General features: G+C 36.8%; 1 protein-coding gene and 1 pseudogene across 1 annotated transcript; one reads left to right on the top strand and one right to left on the bottom strand.

The window, feature by feature from the left end:
• Positions 1 to 10,374: 10,374 nt before the first annotated feature.
• On the bottom strand, positions 10,375 to 11,322 carry LOC143666588 (olfactory receptor 8H1-like). The gene has a single exon (XM_077140248.1). It carries the CDS (start codon positions 11,320 to 11,322, stop codon positions 10,375 to 10,377), a length of 948 nt encoding a protein of 315 aa, XP_076996363.1.
• A 12,315-nt stretch (positions 11,323 to 23,637) lies between these two features.
• Positions 23,638 to 24,241, top strand: LOC143666750 (F-box/LRR-repeat protein 14-like; annotated as a pseudogene).

The following is a 24,241-nucleotide window of genomic DNA, read 5'->3' as shown; positions in this document are numbered from 1 at the left end:
TCTCCAGGAAGCTGTGTATGCTCTGCATCAGCATCCGCTGTATGGTGCTGTTTCTCCCGTAGCCAAGATCCATGGGTCCAGGAACCAAGGGGTGGAAATGGGTGTGGTGCCACTCACTATTACTCCTAGTGATCCACTAGGAAAATTTTTGCTTCCTGTCCCTGCTACCCTGAGTTCTGCTGGTCTACAGGTTTTAGTTCCAAAACGGGGTGTGCTTTCTCCAGGAGAAACAACAGTGATACCACTGAACTGGAAGTTAAGATTGCCACCTGGCCACTTTGGGCTACTTATGCCTCTGGATCAACACACCAAAAAGGGGATTACATTATTGTCTGGGGTAATTGACCCTGACTATCAGAAGGAAGTAGGACTGCAACTACATAATGGAGGTAAAGAAGAGTTTTCTTGGAATATAGGAGATCCCCTGGGGCGTCTATTAGTACTACCATGCCCTGTGATTAAAATCAATGGAAAACTGCAACAACACAATCCAGGCAGGACCACTAATGGCTCTGAGACTTCAGGAATGAAGGTTTGGGTCACCTCACCAGGCAAAGAACCACGGCCAGCTGAAGTGCTTGCTGAGAGGAAAGGGAACATGGAATGGGTAGTGGAAGAAGGTAGTGATAAATATGAACTTCGACCACGTGATCAGTTACAAAAATGAGGACTGTAATGATGTTTTGTTTGTGTTATACTATTTAAGTTGTAAGATATCAAGTTTAAGAATGAATGTTGCCCAGGGATTTGCACCCTATTCTGGAGATTTAATGTGTTTCCAGTTATATGCAGGACAGTTGAGTATTGTCAGGTAAAAGAAAAATGTGTGCTTTTTTTGTTTTCATTTGGAAATTAAGTATGGTCTAAGGTATAGGTGCCAAGTTGACAAGGGGTGGACTGTCATGGTTAGGGACAGGTGTCAACTTGGCCAAGTTGTGGTACCTGTTCATCTGCTTGGGCAAGCACTGGCCTGTCTGTTGCAATGAGGACATTTCATAGGATTAGGTCATGATCACGTCAGCTACATCCACAGCTGATTCCATTTGTAATCAGCCAAAGGGAAGTGTCTTCTGCAATTAGTGATGCTAAATGCAATCATAGGAAGCCTTTTAAGAAGGACTCAGAGGAGACAGATTCCATTCCTGCTTTGGCTGGTGAGCCTCTCCTGTGGAGTTCATCCAGGCCATCCATTGGAGCCATCAGCTTCACAGCCTGCCCTGTGGATTTTGGACTCTGTGTTCCTATGGTCACGTGAGACACTTTCATAAATTTTATATTTGTAAGTGTTCCCTGTTGATTCTGTTTCTCTAGAGAACCCTAACTAATACACTAGTCATGGAATTGCTTCTGCTTTCTGACAGCATCTAATTGAATAGCAATTTTGGCTCCCTTTTACCCTCTCACTGGTTACCCAACCTGAGTTAGAACCCTATAATAGGCTTTTTAAAGCCTTTTTTTTACTTTGAAACTGCACACATTCTCATCTCATGGGTTCTTCTTCACTGCAATGAGAAATAAAATCACATTGTTCAACCACAGGTGTTTCTGGTGGTCTATGACTAAAGAGAAATAGAGGTTACAATATAAAGAGGAAAGGATTGAAAATATGCATGGCTACATGAGGAATTTTACCATAGGGATGGAATTAAAAGGTAAAAATGCAAGAAATAGAACTTTTACAAAGCACACATGCAACACACATAACAGAAGAAACAAAAAACATCCACCAACAGTATCATCTATAGTATCAATAAAAGCAATAATAGATTCAACAAACTTTATGGTAAGCCAACAAGAATTTATCAAACAGAAAAAGCTGTTCTAGTTTGCTAGCTTCCAGAATGCAATATACCAGAAATAAAACAGCACTTAAAAAGGGGAATTCAATAAGTTGCAAGTTAACAGTTTTTAGGCCATGGAAATGTCCCAATTAAAGCAAGTCTATAGAAATGCACAATATAAGGCATCCAGGGAAAGATACTTTGATTCAAGAAGGCTGATGAAGTTCAGATTTTCTCTCTCAAGTGGAAAGGCACATGGCAAACACTGTTAAGGTTTCTCTTTTGGCTGGAAGGGCACATGGTGAACACAACATCAAATTCCTGCTCCCTCTCTGGGAGGACAAAAAACCCAGGAGGTGTTTTCCTTCTTCATCTCCTAAAGTTGCTGACTGGAGGACTCTCTGGTTCATGGTTCTGCAATGTTCTCTGTTGTGGCTTTCTCATGGCTCTGTCGTTCTTTTATGTTTTCTCCAAATCTTCTCCTTTCTCCAAAATGTTCCCTCTTTTATAGGATTGCACTAGACTAATCAAGACCTACATAGAATGGGTGAAGAAATGTCTCTATCTAATCAAGTTTGGTGGGTTATCTCCATGGAAACCCAATCAAGTTTCCAACCTATAATGTTTGTTCTAGTTTGTGAGTTGCCAGAATGCAACACACCAGAGATGGATTGGCTTTTAATAAAAGGGGATTTATTTTGTTAGTTCTTCAAAGGAAAGGTAGCTAACTTTCATCTGAGGTTCTTTCTTACGTGGGAAGGCTCAAGGTAATATTTGCTGGCCTTCTCTCCAGGTCTCTGGGTTCTGACAACTTTCACCAAGGTGATTCCTTTCTGCAACTCCAAAGGCCTGGGCTGAGCTGCAAGTGCTGAGATGAGGTATGCCGAACTGCTTGGGCTGTGCTACATTGCACTCTCTCATTTAAGCATCAGCCAATTAAGTCAAGTGTCATTCATTGCAAGAGGAACACCTCCTAGCCAACTGCAGATGCAATGAGCAACAGATGAGGTTCACATACCATTGGCTCATGTCTGCAGCAACAGAACTAGGTGCCTTCACCTGGCCAAGTTGACAACTGAATCTAACTACCACAGTGCTGAATAGGGATTAAGAGAGATGGTTCCTTCCACAAGGTTGCTTAGGATTAAATAATGGCTTTTGTAGGGTACATAAATACTTTCAAACCAGCACATTCCTCCTTCTGGACCCTAAAAAAGACATATTTTATCCACATACAAAATATGTTCATTTCATCACAATATCAGAAAACTTTAAAGCATTTCAGTAACAATCAAATGTAATACAAGGTTAAAGCTAGTATAAAGCCTCATCAAAGTTAGTTACATGTGTGGTCTGTTCTCAAGAAAATCTCCTCTGGTTCTGGATCTGTGAAGCTCAAACAAGTTATTTGCTGCCAACATAAAAAGAAGGAACAGTCAGAGGATACATATGCATATTTCCATAGGGAGGAAGGAACATAGGGGTCACTGGACTCAAACAGTTTCAAAAACCTTCAGGGCAAAATTCATTAGATTTCAAAATCAGAGAATCATTTATTTTGGGGGCTTTAGAAAGCAGCAGTATCACTACACAGAGGCCTGCCTCTCTCCAAATGCAACCTTGGGAGACACTGGGGACACCACCTTTTCCTCTGATCCACCCTCTCCAAACATTGGGGCTGCAACCCCTCTATGTGGTGGTGGCCAGGCTCTCACCAAACCTCAAGGACTGTGCTGCGCCCTCTGCAAGGCCTGATACGGCATGACTCCTCCACTGCAATGAGGTAGAAGGCCCATCTTCTGCCTTCGGGGCAAATTCACTCTCTCCACATGCTTGGGTAGATCTGCTCTCCTGGTCCAAGTCTTCCTGACTTCAGACCCCAGCCTCCATAGCATTGTCTCTGAAGTTATTTTTTCTCCAATGTGTCCCTTCTCTGTCCCTCTCAGTCCTGACTGGCAGTGGTTTTCTTTATAAAGATCCTGCAACACTCTCATTGGCTTTCTATTCCATAGCCTCAGATCATGCCCATCAGACATAAGGAGTTTCCAGAAATCTTTCCTGGATAACTCCATGTTCAATCCTGGCTTTCTCTGAAATGGCTGACTAGTCCTGCATTTGACCAAAACCTCACATGGGGCATTATTCTCTGAGTCTCCCTTCCTGGAAAACCAGAATTTTCCGGAACATCAATTTCTGATTTCTTTGTATCAAGAGTTCAGTTCTCAGCTTATCTCTTTCCTGTTGCATTTCACTATAATCTGTGAGAAGAAACCAAGCTGTACTTTCCACATTTAATTTAGAGATCTCTTGTGCTAAATATCCAAGTTCATGGCTTTTAAAATCAGCCTTCCAGCCAAAGCCATTAGTCAATTTTGCCAGAGTACCTGCCATTTTAAAACAAGGTTCACCTTCCTTCCAGTCTGTAATAACACATGCCTCAATTCTGTATAAAGCTTTATCAGAAGAGTCCACATTTCTACCAACAGTCTCTTCAAAGCATTCTAGACCCTCTCTATAAAGTTCCTCACAACTCTTCCAGGTTCTTCCCCTTATCTATCTAAAAAGCTCTTCCAACATGTTTGGTATTTGCAAACTGCAGCAGTATCCCACTCTCAGTACCAAAATCTATTCTAGTTTGTTTGCTGCAGGATGCAATGAACCAGGGATGGAACAGCTTTTAAAAAAGGGAATTTAATAAGTTGCACATTAAGAGATTTTAGGCTGTGGAAATGTCCCAATTAAAGCAAATCTATAGAGATGTCTAATCTAAGGCATACAGGGAAAGATACCTTGATTCAAGAAGGCTGATAAAGTTCAGAGTTTCTCTTTCAAGTGGAAAGGCACATGACAAACATGGACAGGGTTCCTCTTTTGTCTGGAAGGGCACATGGTAAACTCAAAGTCATCTGTTAACTTCCTCTCCAGCTCCGCAGGTGGTGTATTCTTTTTTCATCTCCAAAATTGCTGGTGGACTCTGCTTCATGGTTCTGTGGCATTCTCTGTTGTGGCTTTCTTGTGGCTATGTTATTCTTCTCTGTTCTCTCTGAATCTTCTCCTTTCTCCAAAATGTTTCTGCTTTTATAATATTGCAGTAAACTAATCAATACCTACATAGTATGGGTGTATACATGTCTCTATTGAATCAAGTTTTGAGGATATTAACCCACATTGATTGAATCACATCTCCATGGAGATAACCCAATCAAGTTTCCAACCTATGGTGCTGAATATGGATTAAGAGAAATGGTTGCTCCCACATAATTGCTTAGGGTTAAATCACAGCTTTTGTAGGGCACATAAATCCTTTCAAACAAGCACTGAGGCAAAAAATAATAACATGCAAAATAGTATCCAACAACTGTGGTAAAATATCAAACAGTATAATGTACATACAGTAACAGTCCTACAACAAGGATAGAAAGGAAGTACCTAAGAAGAAATATCTAAGGTGATAATGATCAAACTTTTCTGAAAAGAAGGACAGACATCAAACCTAGTATCTATCAAATTAATGGACCCCAAGAGGGTTAAAAAAATGGCAAATCAACCCAAAGACATATCTAGATATTTTGGTTTCACATCTGAATGAGAAAGTAAGTAAATTATGAAGGCAGTCAGAGGATAGTACATAGCTCATGCAGAAGAGAAGCTATGAGAATTACACCAGACATGTACACATTAAAGGTAAATCAAGCCATAATGAAATGGAGGGATGTTTAAAGTGCTGAAGATAATAACTGCATTTGCAGTATTCAATACCCAGTGAAAGAGCATTCAAACATGAAAAAGACCCTTTTGGGAAAATTGACATACACCTACTCACACAGACACACACACACACACAGAACTAATTTATAATCACCAGGCTTATGCTTCAAAACTTTTCCAGGCTGATGGAGTATGATAACAAAAGGAACTTTTGTTTACTCAAAGTAATAAAAATGTAAAATGAAGGTAAATGTATCAAATATTGGATTTTGAAAAATCATTGACTAAGGGAAAACTTCATTGATGCATTAAAGGGCTTTAATCATGTATAGAAGTAAAATTGATGGCAAAAATAGTGCAAAGATTAGGAAAGATAAATTGGATCTTTCCTACTTGAAGGCAAATAATGTCTAGATCAATTACTGTGAAAAAAAATACCAAATAATAATAAATGAAATGGATGGGCGCTGGTGCCTGCTATGCCAGAGACTTGGGTTCATTCCCAGTGCCTGCCCAGGCAAAAAACAAACAAACAAACAAAAACAAGACTGAATGAAATGATAACACTACAGTTATCCACATATTTTGAAAGGATAGTAATGAAATGTTCTGAAGGTTCTTTTGGTGTTAAGTTTCCTAACTTAGAAAAAATATACAATTCCTTAAAGACACTCTCACCAGAAAAAAATAGGTTACCTGAACAGTTCTACATCATGAAATCGAATTTTTCCTTAAAAATCTACCACAGTACAAAATGTGGAATTTCTTTTTACAATATGAAAACTGAAATGTGGACAGAGAGTTATGTGAAATGTCTTCAGCCATGAAGAGAAGGATAACTTCTTGGGAATTAAAGCAACAATCCTGGGTCCCAGGATTACCTCATGGAAAAAAGCAACCCACAGACCTTATTCAGCAGAAGTCTTCACTGTTACAGCCAAGGATGATATTTTCTGTGTGGTTGAGCCAAGATATTTCTAAATGCCTTTCTCACACAAGGGCAGCCTGTACCAAATGCAGTTGTCTCTGCAGCCCAGTCACATCACCTCACAAATCTTTCCTTCCTTTTCAAATCATTTATTTCTGTAAATAGGGCTATACATGTATGTTTGGAAAGATTTCAGTGATATGACCAGAGTCACACATTCCTGCCAATAATATACTATTCTCAATGAGTTTGTAGTTTTTGTTTATTTGTTTAAAATATAATAAAGCAATGATTCTATTTTTCTCTGATAATAGTAATAAATTTCTGGAGAACAAGCATATTATAGGTTGGTGATGGAGAATGTGAGTTCTGTAGTCAGACTGCTTGGGTTCAGACATGAACTTATCCTTGAAGCAGTTACCTGAGCATGAGCATGTTCTAAAATCTCTCTGAGCCCCAGCAGTTTCATCATATGTAAAATTCAGCAATTCAGACACATTTATTGAGGCACTGTTCTAGGTGTTGGGGATACAACATTGAACAAAATAAGTAAAATCATGTGCTCACAGAGTTTTCATTGTGGAGGAAAAGAGAGAAGAAATAAAAGGCATAAGCAAAATGGAAGATTAGTTGGGGTGATGTCTATGGAATACAAATGCAGCAAAGACCAGGAATGGGGTCAGGGGTGAAATTAAATAACATGTCAAGGAATGGTCTTATAAGGGAGAAAATGAAAAAAGATTCATGCAGTTATCTGGTGATAGAGCATTTCAAGAAAAAGAGAAAATGAAAGAAGTCCAGGTAGCATCTGGACTAGCAGGTATAGGGAAGTATGAGGAGACCAGTGTGGTCACTCCAAAGTGAGAGTGAAAGTATCTATGACAAAGGATGAGTTTATGGGAGCAAGGAAGAACAAGGCCATTTAGAATATGGAGGCTCTTCTAAAAATAATGAATTTTACTCTTAGTACTTGGGAAATCTTGTAGTTTTTTAAAGACGAGTGACATGATCACACCTACTTTTTTTTTTATCAGTACACTTCTGGCCCTTACATTAAGATTAAGCTCAAAAGGAATAAGGCAGAATAGAGGGAAACAATCTAGAAGGCTTCATCAATAATTTAATGACTGAGATGAGTGTATTTTGGGAAAGGTCATGACAGAGGAAGTGTTGAGAAATAGCCACCCTTCAAAATATTCTGTACATAGAATCAGTAAGACATGCTGATGGACTGGATGTGAGGTGTGTGATATAGAGATGAAAATGACTCAAGTCTTTGCCTGAACAAATAGGAGGATGGCTTTCCTTTACCAGATATTAAATTGCAGGTATTGTCAATACCTATTTGAGAGTTATCTTGTGAAGATAAACCAGATTAATTGTAAACCTCAAACCCTTTAAATATCATTTGGCATTCAGTAGGCACTGTGTAAATATAATTTATTTTTTCACTTATTACATAAAATCAATCATTTGCAAACAAAAGCTATTGATTATATTTTGTCATGCAGTACTCCAATTTTACTTTCTTCACCATTATTTAAGTAGTTGGACTTTTCAAACACATAGAATTGCATCACAGCACCCTGAATAAAAGGATTTCAAATATGGTACAAAGAGGAAATTTTAGGTTCTGAATACATACTACTAGACACAAAAAATAAGACTGTGCATTGCAAATATTGAATCCTAATGTAATCCATGCCTCTAATTAATAACACAATTAAAATAATGCTGCCACCCTAATTACCACATTTATATGAGGTGTTAATAGTTGGGGGATTTATTGGCGCTCTGCAATTTATGCACGTTCATTTTTTCTCAAAACCTTCAACTTCTCTAATGAAAAAACATAAATATACAAAGCACGTGTATATAGACAAGTACACTTTGGGGATTTTTGAGGGGAAAAACCTCCAGATCATATATTACATTTTACATAAAATATAATCCCCATTATTATAATTAGGCATAAGAGAGAAAATGCAAATAGTTGTGTTTTACATTTACATATTTAAAGCTCAAAGTAATGTTATATATATTTAATAACAACATAATTGCTCATTGGAATACATTATAAAAGGGAAGGGTATACTTAATTTAAATAAAAAAGCAAGAATTTCCTGAAATTATTATTGCCTAACAAATTTACAGACTCTGTTGACCAAGGTTGTCAATACATATCAATGGATACATTTCCTAAATCAATTAAATGCACATAAATGAAAGAAAAGTCAATTCAAAGAAGAATTGCAAACATATATAGATTCTAAACAACAGATTTCAAGTAAAAAATATCATAATGAAATCATTCATGTAGTATTATATCTGCTAAGTTAAATTTTTTACATAAATGAAGAGGATAAAGGAAAATAATATAGATTTTAATAATTTGAATAAATCAATACAGAATGATGAACCAGTGAAAAATTGTTATACATTATTATGTCTTAAAACAGAGGTTAAACTTTATTATAATCAAATTCTTGGAACATGGGAAAAATATTTTCTTATATAAAATTTGAATAGCAGATAAAATTTAAGCTCCAATCCCAGAATTTGTAGCAGAATTTTTAAAGGAAATTTAAACAACCTAGCTGATGAGAATTTATGAGATTTCACATAGTTAGGATTTCATTATAAATTCTTACCAGTACAAATTTTCTGTAATTGAAAATTGTAAAACAAATCAGCCAAGCCTTTAACTTGAGAATTTGTTTTTAACTAACAAATCTGAAGCTTTCAGGATCAAAACACTGTTTTCAATTATACTGAATGTAAAAAAGAAATGATTACTGAAGTTTGTTGAGATCACAAAATGGTAGGGTTTTTAAACGGTTAGCAGATAGGTGCATGAGGGATATTACTGCATGCAGACTTTTAATCTGATTAGTTCACAAATTTTCAAATATTAAACATTGTAGCATCACACCCACATACTAAGAAAACAATAATCTCCCAATTTAAATGACAAGGTAACCACCAAATGATGTATTGAAAAGTGTAAAACTAAAAGTGCAAAAGAGTAATAAAAAGAGAAACATTTGGAACATGTGTGTAATATAAGCATAAAAATATATACATAGACAATGAAAGAGCTATTAAAAATGGTGACAGAATATTTCTATTTTCTTTAATATTTAAAATGTTTACATTTTCTGCAATGTTCACATATATTTTGTCTATAAATATACTACCATAATATTTTCCTTTGCTCTAACAACAGATGTCTAAAGTACCAATTTCCAATTTAACTGCTTGATTATAAATAAGATTAACCAAATTAGTTATGAAACACCAGTAAATATTTACATAAAAATACACTGTGCATTCAAATTTTACAAGACTTTAATTATTCTTATGATGGCCACAAATTATCAGTACTGCGTTAAAGTATTTCACATTAGATGATTTTATTTAAACTTTTCAATAATTCTATGGATTTAGAATTATTAATTTTCTTTTACATTTAGGGAAACTGAGACTCTCAATGACTTACCAAAGGAAAGTCTGCTTAAAACCTGGCCAATCTAAAATCTAAACCTTGGATTGTCCAGTTCAAAACAGTACTCTTTACAACTCTTCTATATTTCTTTCCTACAGAAAAAATGGAACAACTTCTGAAAGTGCTCTCCATAATAAAATTCTCTGAAATTAGAACATGCATGGGGAGTTCTATGATACAGTTTCACAGAAGACCTATGTTTTTTTCACATCAGTTGCCCTTAAAATCACATATATTTAGCCCACTGGTATGGAATATAGTTCATGGCTTCCAGTTACTATGATTATTTTTAAATATATTCTTGGAAATAGTCTAGCTTATGTGTGGTGATGTAGAGGGTGGTTCAAGAGAAATGCAATTTAATTGAAGGGTGTTGTGACTTTTAGAGAGAGGTCAACTGAATACACAATAGGAAAGAAAGAAAAGATAAACATGAATGTTCAGAGTCACTATCACTTCAATTGCCTGGAGTCCTCTCTCTTCTGCATGACTCTAATGACAGCATTTTTCACTTCTTTGTTCCTAAGACTATAAATGAGTGGATTCAGCATGGGGATCACCATAGTATAAAAAATGGAGGCCACTTGATCCTTTCCCAAGTAGTAAGACTTAGATGGTTTTAAATAAGTAAAAATTGTAGTACTGTAAAAGATGGTGACTCCCAGGAGGTGGGAAGCACAAGTAGAGAAGGCTTTGTGCTTTCCTGATGTGGAACTAATTTTCAGGATAGTGGACAGAATGGACCCATAGGATACAGAGATTGTCATAAGGGAAATAATTAGGGTGGAGCCAGCAAGAATGAATATTGTGATTTCAATGTCATGAATGTCAGTGCAAGAAAGGGCTAAAATTGGGGGTGTGTCACAGAAGAAATGATAGATTACATTGGAGTTGCAGAAATGCAAACTCTGCATGCAAAGAACAGTGACCAAGGAGTCAGTGAAGCCAATCATGTAAGACCCAGTAACAAGGACACAACAGAGTCTCATGGACATGACAACTGGGTAGCGAAGAGGATTGCAGATGGCTACATAGCGGTCATAGGCCATTGAAGAGAGAAGGAAACACTCAGTGGCACCCAAGAAGATAAAAAAGTACATCTGACTGTAGCAGCCCAATAATGAAATATGCTTGTTGGAAGTCATTAAGTTCTCTAAGGTCTTAGGGGTGATGACCATTGAGTAACAAAGGTCAAGGAATGAAAGGTGACTGAGGAAAAAATACATTGGGGTGTGAAGCTGGGGGTCCAGACAGATTATGAGTATCACCCCTGTATTTCCCAGCACAATAATCAGATATATGAGGATAAATATCATAAGGTGAACTCTCTGGATCTCTTCAGAATCTGTCAGTCCAAAAAGGATGAAGCCAGGCAGACTTGTGTTATTCCTACTTTCCATAGCATTGAATTGTAAACTGTTGAGAAATCAAATTTGATACTTGGTATGAATGACTTAAAAATTTTTTATGTTTATATGAGTGATACTGCATTTTTAAAAATTACTTTCATACTCCTAGAAATAGATAATAAAGAGTAATTTGCAAAATGTGACCGAAAAATTCCTGCTTTTACTGCCAAACATAAACTAGGTTCTAATACATCCTTTGCATTTCATATAGTAGAAATTCATTTATGTTGAATAATTAGAGTGAAACTGAACTGTTAAAATGCTTCCATTTATTAATACATTTATACAAATGAAAATATTATTTCCTAGGTATTACTGTTGTTTCCATCTTTTAGATGAGAGAAAGTCCACAAAAATTAAGTGTTGATTCTATTATTCTACAAAGATTGATTGAATCCAGAGAGTTTAGCACACTGTATTCCTATTTATGATTACTTCCAGGAAAATAATAACTAGCATAAATATGTAATAAACAGAGATAGTTTATTTGTTCTTTTGGCATGGGCAGGCTCCATGAATCAAAAATAATGATAGTTTTAATATATCCTTTGCTGTTGTTTCATATTGAATGTTATATAATACTAATAACAGGTAATAAAGTAAATCCTAGGATTCTTTGTAGGGTGCACTATTATATATCACATATGAATATTAACTTTCAAAAGATAATACATTTTTTAACTTGTCAATTTAAAATAAAATTTCTTCCAAAGTTTATATCTTGAATTTCTGTTCATTGCTGGTACATTCAGATTCCACAAATCTTGGCATTACTTAGGTAAGACATAAATTATGTCTATGGATGTGGATATTTTTTATTTTATTTTATATTTAATCAAATCTAAAACCTTCTAAATTTGAGAATAATACTTACCTGAGCCAAATGTGAAGAACTTCTTTTAGACAAGTATGACTGTCTAAAACTGTATCAAGCTCAACTGTTTCCCACATATAAGGAACTGAAAATTTCTGCAACATATCAGTTTTCTTTGAGATAAATTAGTTTTAAATTTTTGTACAGGCATTTTTGTTTTTTTTCTAGGCAGAAAGATGAATTCCCAGATTTTATCCTGGTCAGATGAAAGTTCTCCTGAAATTACATCTCAAAGTGTACCAAGGAGCTTCTATGAACAAAAGCAGAACAGAGTATTACTGTCTTTCTCCTACTAATTAATGCCAAGGCACCTCTTATATTGACCATGACTGATAATACCCCATTCAGCTGTCTCTGGGACCAACTTCCAAGGAGATTACTAAGCAGGTTTTCAAGGAGAAATGCATCAATGTTAAGTTTTATCCAGAGAATTCCTTTTATATTACAAGCTTCATAATTTTGACAATGATTTTTTGATATTCTTTTGAGATCCTATCATATTTGGGTACAGAGAAGGTTTTTTTAGAGAAACTCTTAATTACCCTGTGGCTGAAAGCCTGGTTCATTAGCCACCAGCAATGGAATAGCACATTTTTTATTATGAAACATATTCGTATCTTAAATTGTGACACTCCCATGGAAATAAATATTTGTTCATTACACTAAAATTAGAATACAGGAAAATTCAAAGAAAATGAGAATCATTATATTGTTAATTTTGACGTGTATTTTCTTACATTTGTTTTCCTTTAGGCATAGCTAATAATTTATATCTATATTTATGTGGTCATATAGTTTTTAATTAATTGAAGTCCTCTATTTTGGACTTCTGACTCATCTTTCTGGCTCCTTTGGGTTTAATAAAATATTTAATATTAAATTGTATTCTCTTTGTTTGTTTCCACCATACCTCATTTAATTATATCACCAGTGATTTTTCCATGGGATAAAATTTGCATCCTTAAATTATTTTGGTTCTCTTTAAATTATTTCATAGTCTCCAGTTATTCAAGATAGCAACATAGACCCTCCAAGTTTCTATCTGACCACAGAATCTTTGAAAAACTACCTGTACCTGGCAAAGTCACTTCCTCAAAATTTCATAAAACAGTTGCAGTATAGTTCTAACTGGGAAAGTGTTGAATAAAGAAAATGAAAGTTTAAACTGGTAGGAGAAGCTGATTTCTCCCCCCCACACACTAAGACACTGTTAGGTGCAGACTTGTACTCTCATTGTTGAATCCTGGCTCTGTTCTTGAGGAAGCAGAATCTTCTAGGTGCATCTAGGGTTCATGTATGTTGGTTCCAACCCATCCAGGGGCAATCTGTAATACTTATCCAAAACACTAATCTCTGAATAGCTTCCCAGAATTTTCAGTGCAGGCTGATGAAGCTGTTGGACAGCTGAAGCACAGTAAGAAATAATCATGAAGGAGACATGGAGAAATTGATCCCTCATTTTAAGAGGCACAATAAAAGACTCTGGAACTTGGTGAGGCATTCATTTTCCAATCAACAGAGGAATTTCTAAAACCAGAAGAAACACAACGGAACAAAACACAGGCTCAGAAAAGACGCATTGGTCTGATATTTTTTACCTTGAACTTCCTGTTTCTCTTGGAATAATCTGCTTGACTGGAGTGCTTAACTCTGAGGGGGAGCACTGTACAAAACAGAGCCAAATTTTGGAGACATTGGAAGGTGTGATTTGCAGCTTGTTTGTTATTATTGTTTCAGCTCTGATCACTCAAGGATGTATGTGTCATACACCTCACTGGATATAAACTTATGAAACACCCAGCTCAGGGACTAAATCTCATAGTTAAAATAATAATATATATAGCATGCAACAAGTTTACAACAAAAACAAAGAAGTAGTAATAATGACTATTCAAAGAAATAGGATAAAATCCAGAAACCCATCCAATGGAACAGAATAAAATCCAGAAACCATCAATTAAGAAAACCAGACTTTGAGCATACAGGACAAAGACATGAAAAATGATACTCAAAATGCTCACAATGAAAAAGGAAGACAGAAAGAAATAATTAAATAATATCATAAAACAATGAACAATAAGAATTTCAATAAAAAGAAATTCAAAGGGAACTAAACTAAAATTCTAAGGTTGAAGAAAACAATAAGAAATAACCATAGAGAGTTTCAAGAGTAGGTTAGACTTGGTATAAGAAGGAACCAGTGGGCAGCACCATGAAGCAGAGAGTCCACGGGCCGGTGACCTTTGGAGATGAAGAAGGAAAATACCTCCTGGGAAGCTTCATGAAACCAGAAGCCAGGAGAGGAAGCTGATGATACCATGTTTGCCATATGCCCTTCCAGCTGAGAGAGAAACCATGACTGTGTTCACCATGTGCCTTTCCAGATGAGAGAGAAACCCTGAATATCATCGGACTTCTTGAACCAAGAGAACGCCACAGAACCACGAAGCAGAGAGTCCACCACGACTATTGGAGATAAAGAAGGAAATTCCTTCCAGAGAGCTGGAGAGGAAGCTAGCAGATGACGCCATGTGCACCATGTGCCTTGAACTTCATCGGCTTTCTTGAATCAAGGTTATTTCCCCTGGATGCCTTAGATTGGGCATTTGTATAGATTTGTTTTAATTGGGACATTTTCTCGGCCTTAGAACTGTAAATTAGCAACTCATTAAATTCCTCTTTTAAAAGTCATTCCATTTCTGGTACAGAATAGTATTCTGGCAGCTAGCAAACTAAAATACTGCCCAAGGCCAAGAGAGGAGTGAGAGGGGTGTGTCCAGGGAAAGGCTTATAAAGTTTAACAGTCTTATGAGATTTGGTTGCAACAGAGTTTCAGCAGGCTTTCAGTGAGATTTGGTTATTCCGGGTGGGGAGGTGGGAGAGGGGACAGACACATAATATCTTTAACCTTTAACTTCTGTCCTGGTCATGTGGGTAGCTAGGTAACTTGCTCTCAAAACAGAAGAGGGGTCAGGGCCTGGGCCAGGGTCCTTACACCCCACCTTGTAGACTGGAACCTTTATCAAAAATCAGTTGTGAGGGTTTATTTCTGAATTCTCAATTCTATTCAATTGATCTATGTGTTTGTCTTTATGCCAATACCATGCCATTTTAAATATTGTTTTTGTAATAAGTTTTGAAATCAGAAAGTGGGAGTCCTCTAACTTTGTTATTCATTTTCAAGATGGTTTTGCTACTTGGGGCCCTTTGCCCTTCCATAAGAATTTGATGACTGACTTTTCATTCTTGTAAAGAAGGCTGTTGGAATTTTGATTGGGGCTAGTTGAATCTATAAATTGCTTTGTTTAATATTGACATCTCAATATTAAATCTTCCAATTCATGAAAAAAAAAGAAGGAACCAGTGAATCATAAGATAAAACACATGAAATGATTCAATCTTAGGAGAAAAAGTAAAAACTCTGACAAGAAATTAGTAGACTCTAAGAAACCTGTGCTACACTGGCAAGAACACTAAAATGTTCCTTCTTCAGAAGAAGAAAAAGAGAATGGTTCAGAATGTATATTTAAAATACATGGCTGAAAACGTTCCACATTTAATGAAGACATGAATGTACACATTCAAGATACCCAACAAAGACAACACAGGATAAACTTTTAGCGAACCATGTCCAGATACACTGATGCCTACAAGTCAAATCTTGAGGACAAGGAGAATTTCCTGAAAGGTTCAAGAAAAGAGCAACATGTTTTGTAAAATGAAGTGTAGATTTCTCTTCAAAAACAATTGAGGGCAAATGTCACTGAGAAAAAATATTTTACATGCTGAAAGAAAAGAATTGTCAATCAAGAATTTTATATCCAATGGAACTGCCTTAAAATGAGGGGGAAATTAAGACAATCCCAGGAAAAGAGAAGCTGTAGAAGTTCATTACCATTAAATATGACTTACAAGAAAGCTAAAGGGAGATTTCCACACTGAAAGAAAAGGATACTAGACAGTGTATTGAAGAAGAATAAAATGATAAAAACTCTGGTAGAGGTAATCATATGGGTAAATATAAACCCCATTATTACTGTATTGTGTTTTCTGTATCTAATTCTACTTTTCAGTTGTTAAAAGTTGTGAAAATGGAATGCATAAAGTAATGATAATGGGATGCAAGGATAGTTCAGTGGTGGAATTCTCACCTGCTATGTGTGAGACCCAGGTTTGATTCCCAGCCCATGCAATTCCCACACAAACAAAAAAACCAGAAACCAGACAAACAAAAATTCAACAAATGGTGTTGCAGTAAGGGGATACTCACATAGAAAAAGAATCAAACATGACCCTTGCTGTATAGTATACAAAAAATGTAATGATAAATCTATGATTTATGATACAATTTGTAAGGATATAATTTCTATAATGGGGGAATGGATAAAGGTAGAAGAGTGCTTGTGTATGTTATTGAAGTCAAGTTGCTATCAAATCATAAGTAATTATCACAGATTTAAGAGTTTATATTTAATCCCTGTGGTAAACCACAAGAATAATATCTGAAAAATATGCAGAAGGAAATGAGGAGGGACTAAAAATCATACAAAATAGGGACAAAGAATTACACTGTATACTAATAGAGAAGTCAAGTCAACAAAAATATGTATCATATATATATGGGGAGAGAGAGAGTGAGAGTGCAGAATATGGTGTTAACATTGAGATAATAGAAAGGATAAATAAATGCTTCTAAAGTTATAGTAGGAGATATCAATTTACTATATACAGTAATGTATAATACATCTAGGCAGAAGAGTGACAAGAAAATAAAAGCCATAAATGACACTATGAACCAACTAAAGCTAATAGATTCTTTTTTTTTTTTTTTTTTTTTTTTTTTTAAAGGAAAGACAGAGAGAAGGAAGGAAGGATAGAAGGAAGGAAGGAAGGAAGAAAGGGAAACATCTTTAAACATTTTCTTGCTTTATTGTATTCTGTTTCTCCGTTTTTGTTACATGGGCTGGGGCCGGGAATCGAACCGAGGTCCTCCGGCATAGCAGGCAAGCACTTTGCCCGCTGAGCCACCGCGGCCCGCCCAACTAAAGCTAATAGATTCTTGATGCAACAACACCAAAGAGTGCAAAGAGGTCATTCTCCAGTATAGATCATATAAGTTACAAAACAAGTACTAATAAATCTAACAAGTTTGAATTCATACAGTGCATCTTTTTTTTACCACATTAGAATGAAGCTAGTAATCAATAATGAATGATAACTGGAAATTTCACAAATATGCTGAAATCAAGCAGCACATTCAACCCATAGGTCAAGGAAAAGATCTCAAAGGCAATTAGAAAATATCTTGAAGTAAATTAACAAAAATTAAATGTAACCAAACTTACAAGATGCAGCAAAGGCAGCAGTGACAAATTCATGACTGTAAATGCTTACTATAAAATAAGAGAAAAGTCTCACAACTTGAGGAAATAGAATCAGAAGAGCAAAGAATGGAAAATAACAAAGATGATAGTGGGGATAAATAAAACTGAGAATAGAGAAGCAATAAAGAGTATCAGAGAACCAAAAGTGGGTTCTTTGGCAGATCAGTAAAATTGATGACACCTAAGCTAGACTGACAAAGATAAAAAAGAGAGGAGCAAATAAATCACACATGAAAAGAGGTACAATACCATCAACTGCAGAGGAATAAAAAGGATTCAAAGAGGATACTATGGATGGCAGTAACTTCCAAATTAAATAACCTTGATGTGATGGAAAAGTACTTAGAATCACACAAGATACCTACACTGACTCCAGAAGAAAGAGAAGATCTTGGCAGACCAATAACAATGAAATCAACAAAATAAAAAATAAAAAATCTCCCTAAAAAAGAAAGCCCAGGCCAGACAGTTGCACTGGTAAATTATACTAAAAATCCCTATACACAAATCCTGCTCGAATTCCTTTCAAAATTTGATGCACAGACATTTCCTAACTCATTCTAAGAAGGGAGGATCACTCTAATACAAAAGGCAGGGTAAAAATATCACAAGAAAATTATGGAACAATATCCCCTATGAGTATAGATATGAAAGATCCTCAACAAAATACTATAAAGAGAAACCTATTGAACTTTAAAAGAATTACTCACAATGATCAAGATTGACTTATCCCAGGTATGCAAGGGTGGTACAGCAAAAGAAAACAATTGTTATACAACACCATAGAAGAAAGCAAAAACCAGATGATTTAAACAAATGCAGAAAATTCATTTTACACAATCAAGCAACACTTCTTAATAAAAACACTCAGAAAACTATGAATAGTAGGAACTTAACTCAAAATGATAAGGGTCATTTTGAAAACCCACAACTAACTTTACTTTGAATGGTGAAAGGATGAAAGCTTTCCCTCTAAGATCAAGAGCAAGACAATGATGCCCACTGCCACCAGTGATATTCAACACTGTACTGGAAGTTCTAATCAGAATAAACAGGCAGGAAAAGTGCTTCAATTTGCTGCTACAATGCAATATACTAGAAATGCTTTGACTTTTACAAAGGGAATTTATTAGGTTACAAATTTACAATTCTAAGGTCCCAGAAATGTCTGAATTAAGACATCAACATGATGACGTCTTGACTCTGAAGAAAGGCTGCAGGGATTTAAAACACCTCTTTCAAATGGGAAGGCATGTGCCTGGCTTCTGCTGATCCTTGTTCCCAGTTTGTTGTTTTTGGCTTCTATTTTAGGGTCTCTCTTAGCTTCTCTGGGGTAAACCCTGGATTTCTTCTCTTAGTTTACAATATCCCAGGGAGTTTTCTTTTGTGAGTGTTTGTGCATTCTCCAAAATGTCCTCTCTCTTTTTTTTTATTAATTAATGGAAAAAAAGAAATTAACCCAGCAAAATGTCCTCTCTTAAAGGACTCCAGTTGGTGGTTTATGGCCCACCTTGAATGGGCTGGTTCACATCTCTGTGGAAACAATCTAAACAAAATGTCACACCTGACAATAGTTTTGCCCTTACAAGATTGGATTACAAGAAGATGACTTTTCTGGAACATACAACAGTTTCAAAACAATACAAAATGGAAATAAAGCATATCAAAATAGGGAAGGGAGAAATAAAACTTTCACCATTTTCATATGCCATGATACCATACATAGAAAAATTTGAAAAATCCAAAATGAAGCTATCTCCTAGAGATAACTAATTTGGCAATGTCTCAGGATACAGTATCAACAAGTAAGTTCAGCAGTGTTCCTATACTAGTATAATGAACATTATTAAGTGGAAATTTAAAAAAGTTCCAAATAAAATAGCAGCCAAATTAATCATATGTCTGGGTTTGAGTAAAACCAAAGATGTAAGGACTTATATGCAGAAGATACAAAACATTCCTGAAATTAATTAAAGAAATAAATTGAAATGTTTATGGGTTAGGATATTAAATATTGTTAAGATCTCATTTTTACCCAAAATAACTTTTTTTATTTTTTGTCATTTTGTTGTGTGAACCCATTTTAAATAGGGCATTTTGTAGAAGTTATTTTTACATAAAGTGGAGCTGTCTCAATCACACATGTATTTTAATCTGAGTTTTGGAGTCTTTTATGAGCAGAATGAAACTCAGATATAGAAAGAAAGTGACAGATGAAGCTGGAAGTCACTGGAACCCAGAGGAGAAAGGGGGAAACTTAACCATGTGCATTTCTCATGTAACAAAAAAGCCAAGGATCAAAGACCACCAGCAGCCAGTCCTAGAATGCCACAGATAGGGAAGAATCACCTTGCTGATGATGACTCAGTTTGAGTCATCAAACTGTTTTGTGGTAATAACTCACCACAAAACTCTGAGTTATTAAATACCCATAGAATAAATATTCCCATTTCAACAGTGAGAAGATGAAAGGAAATCAGGGGTCAATTTGGAAACCCAGCAGGACAGACTCTATTAGATTTCAAAGGCACCTATAAATTGAGATTTCCTCTTCCAGGTCTGATGGAGTGGCACCCCACCCCTTCCAAGCTTTTGCACAACAGTCCTGTTTCTGGTGGCATAGAAAATGCATCTACTTCCAGAATACCTTCTAATGCTCTATTGATCACTGTTCTCAAAAGGCTACTGAAATGGGCTCATTGCCAGAAAAGAGTACAAAATGGATTGAAAAGAAAACCCTATGAGATAAGTTGAACTTTCTCATAGAAAGAGGTAGGATACTAGAAGGCAAGACAATCAAAACCTTATGGACAGAAAGAGAATTGATTAAGAAAAAAGTGGAAAGATTTTTGAGTAGGGCTTCAGGCATTTGGATGACAGCACAAAGTGAAGAAACATATGCATCATGGCTGATCCAGTGTAAAAGAATAGAAAGGGAGGCAGAAAGAATATTTGAGTAAATAATGGCTAGAAATTTCTCAACTTTTATGAAAGACATTAATATACCTGTCCAAGAAGAGCAACATACTCCAAACAGAATAAATTCTCATAGACCTACTTTAAGATGTACACTAACCAGAATGACAAATGTTAAAGATAAAGAGAGAATATTGAGAGCAGCAAGAGAAATGAGACTCATCAAATAGAGGGTACTAGCAATAAGGTTAAGTATTGACATTTTATTAGAATCATTGAGGTAAGAAGACAGTTGTATGATATATTTAAGATATTGAAAAACTTCCAGCCAAGAATTTTTTACCAGACAAATCTGTCCTTCAAAAATGAGGAGGTGTTTAAAATATTCACAGATAAATGGAAACTAGGAGACTTTATCAGCAAGATTTTTGCCTTACAGACTAAGGTAAATAATACTAAAGGGTAAAGGGATATATTATCTGTGTTTTAAAACTTCAACTTCGGTGTGAGACCAAAGGAAGGTATGTTTATTTGGTGCAAAATTTATATTTTCTGCAGCACACTATCTAATTTAAGTTGTATGGTCAGTTTATCAAGATACCATAATTACATGGAACCTTGGAAAAGTAAAAGTAGTGAAATCTTGTTGGTTTGTACAGAGTAGTGTGATGCCTAATATATGCCAGAGTAATCTAGTTGGAAGATTAAAAGATTTTTGCAAAGTTCCCTTGAGGAACTGTGGAAAAAGGTGGCCTTCTCCAGCTGGGAAAGACCTGATATTCTTGTAATCATTGAGGACTGACAATTTGATGAGTCAGATCCTTGATCCTGAGGTTTGCCTTCCTAAAACTTATTCCTGCAAAAGAGAAGCTAAGCCTACTTAAAATTATGTCTTAAAGTTACCACAGAGAACCTCTTTTGTTGCTCAGATGTGGCATCTCTCTCAAAGTCAAAATGGCAGGCAAACCTACTTCTTTCCCACTATATGGGACATGACTCCTGGGGTAGATCTCTCGCAACATGGGACATGACTCCTGGTCATGGGCCTGGCCTTGACATTGTGGTATTGAGACCACTTTCTTGGCCAAAACAAGGCAGAGAAATGAAACAAAAGAAAGGTTCAGTGGCTGAGAGATTTAAAATAAAGTTGAGAGGTCAACATAGCAGTTATGAATATGCATTATGTAGATATCTCTTTTTAGTTTTTAGTGGATTAGAAAATCTAGGAGGAAATACCTAAAACTGTCGAACTGTAATCTAGTGGCCCTGATTTTTGAAGACAACTATATGACTATATAGCTTTACTTGTGACTGTGTGATTATGAAAACCTATTATGTGTAACACAGCTTTTAACCAGTGTATGGAAAGATGAGTAAAAAAATAAGGATAAAAAAAGACAAAAAGAAATAATTAACAGGGGCAATAAAAGGTATAGGATGTTTGGGTGTTCTTTTCATTTTATTATTATTCATATATATATATATACACATCTATTTAAGTAATGAAAATGTTCTAACATTGATTATGGTGATACATGCACAACAATACAATGGCACTTTGAACCACTAGTTTTCTACTTTGGATGATTATAGACTATGTGAATTATAAAATTGCTCTAACAAGGAGTCCTGCCTTACAGAAATATTGGAAGAAGTTCTGTAGCCTGAAAGGAAAAGACAAAACAGAGAGAGGCTTGGAGTAAAGTATAGAAATGAAGGTTTTCAGTAAGGGTAAATAAAAGGATAAAAAGAGAGTCAAAAATAGGATATGACATAAAAACCAAAGGATAAAATAGTTGAGATGAATACTAACTTTGAAGTAATAACATTGAATGTTAGTGGATTAAACTTCCCAATCAGAAGACATAAACTGGCAGAATTGATTTTATAAAGTATAATCCAACTATATGCTGTTTACAGGAAACTAACCATAGACCCAAAGACACATTATTCTGAGTGAAATAAGCCAGACACAAAGGACAAACATTTTATTTCACTGTTATGAGCCAGTTGTAATAAACAAGCTCATAGTGTTAGAATCTAGAATATCAGTTACCAGAAAATAGATTGATGTTCAAGAATGGAGAGTTGATACTTAACTTGTACAGACTTTATATAGTTTTTTAACAAAGGTTTGGAAGGAGTGATGGTGATGGTAGTACATTTTTATGAATGTGATCAACAGCACTGAAATATGTATATAAACTTGTGTAAAAGGGGAAAGTTTGGGATTTTACCATAATAAAAATTAAAAGATAAAGCATAAGGCTGCATTGCATGGCGAACCCTACTGTAGATGATGGACTGGAATTACTAGGGCAAATATACGAATGTTTTTTTATGGGTTGTAACAAATATGTGATACCAATACAAGGCGGTAATAACAGTGGTATATGGGGAGAATTACACTGAATGTAAATAATGGATGATGGAAGTAGTTTAATAAACTCTCATCAACTGTACCAAAGGTAACTAGTGTTAAATTAGTACAATTGAAAACACCTGGCCGGACTGCTTACCCTGGGTCTGCCACAGCCACACTCCAGCCAAGGTGTCTGTGCTGCCAGGGGTGGATGCCAAGTGCCCCAGATTGCACTTAGGTGAGAAAGAACTTGTGCCTGGTGGCTGGGATAGGCCTCCTGGAAACCCACACCTGAGCGGCGGAGTGCTGGCAAGCCTGAGCTGGGAGGTTTGAAAAGCCAGGGAGAGACTAAGGCAACAGTAAGTCTCCGGGGTGCCTGGTGATGGCGCCCACCCCCGGGGTCCCCTTAACCTCCCGCCGAGCCCGGTGGCAGTGAAGGGAGCAGAAGATGCAGTAGGGGGCATGGGGGCCATGGAACTGGTCCAGAGCACTGCATGGTTAGGCTGAAGGCAGTGGTGGTGGCAGGCCCAGCTGGGCTCCGAGAGTGAAGAGGGGGTGCCTTCCCCACCCCACATGTGAGGACTGAATGGAATCCGGGATGGCTGGAGGGCAGGGGGCTACACCAACAAGCAGGCAGGCAGGAAGGATGGACAGAGCAGGAGGAGGAGCGGAGACAGTGGCCATAGCTGCAAGGCGGGAGGGCAGCCATTGGGCCCACAGAGGGGCTCATGCCTCCTCCCAACAGTGCTGCGGTGGGGGTGTGGAGTAAAATGGAGCCCCACATCTCATGCCATTTCCCCGAGCTGCTGGTCATGATCTTCGGCCACCTGGACTTCCGGGACAAGGGGCATGCAGCGCAGCAGTGCTCGAGGGCCACCTACCACAAATCGATGTGGTGAGGTGTGAAGGTCAAGCTGCATCAGCTCCGGGCCAACCTCTCGCTGTTCTTCAGCCTGCAGGCCTTGGGCCACCGCCAAGATGCAGCCTCAGCTACGTGATCCGGGGCATGGAAAGTCTCAACCTCAGTGGCTGCTACAGCCTTACTGACAACCGGCTGGGCCATGCTTGGTGCAGGAGATCGGCACCTTGAGTGCCCTCAACGTGAGTGGGTCTGCAGGTAGATCACTGGCAGCACCCTGGCCCACATTTCCCAGTACCTCAGGGGTCTGGAGGTGCTGGAGCCTGGGTGGCTGCAGTAACATCACTGACACTGGCCTCTTGCCCATTGTCTGGGGCCTTCAGCACCTCAAAAGCCTCACCTCTGCAGCTGTGGCCACTTGTGGAACGTGAGCATGGAGCACCTGCAGCATGATGCACAGTGCAACTGATGGCTCCCTGTGCTTGGAACAGCTCACACTGCAAGACTGCCAGTAA

Source organism: Tamandua tetradactyla, chromosome 23 (assembly GCF_023851605.1).
Source record: "Tamandua tetradactyla isolate mTamTet1 chromosome 23, mTamTet1.pri, whole genome shotgun sequence".
NCBI lineage: Eukaryota > Metazoa > Chordata > Mammalia > Pilosa > Myrmecophagidae > Tamandua > Tamandua tetradactyla.
Note: the sequence above shows the minus strand (reverse complement) of the source record. Positions and strands in the feature narration are given on the sequence as shown.

Bases quoted from the DNA above. Each gene is read 5' to 3' on its own strand.
- LOC143666588 (XM_077140248.1), bottom strand. From the start codon at position 11,322: ATGGAAAGTAGGAATAACACAAGTCTGCCTGGCTTCATCCTTTTTGGA.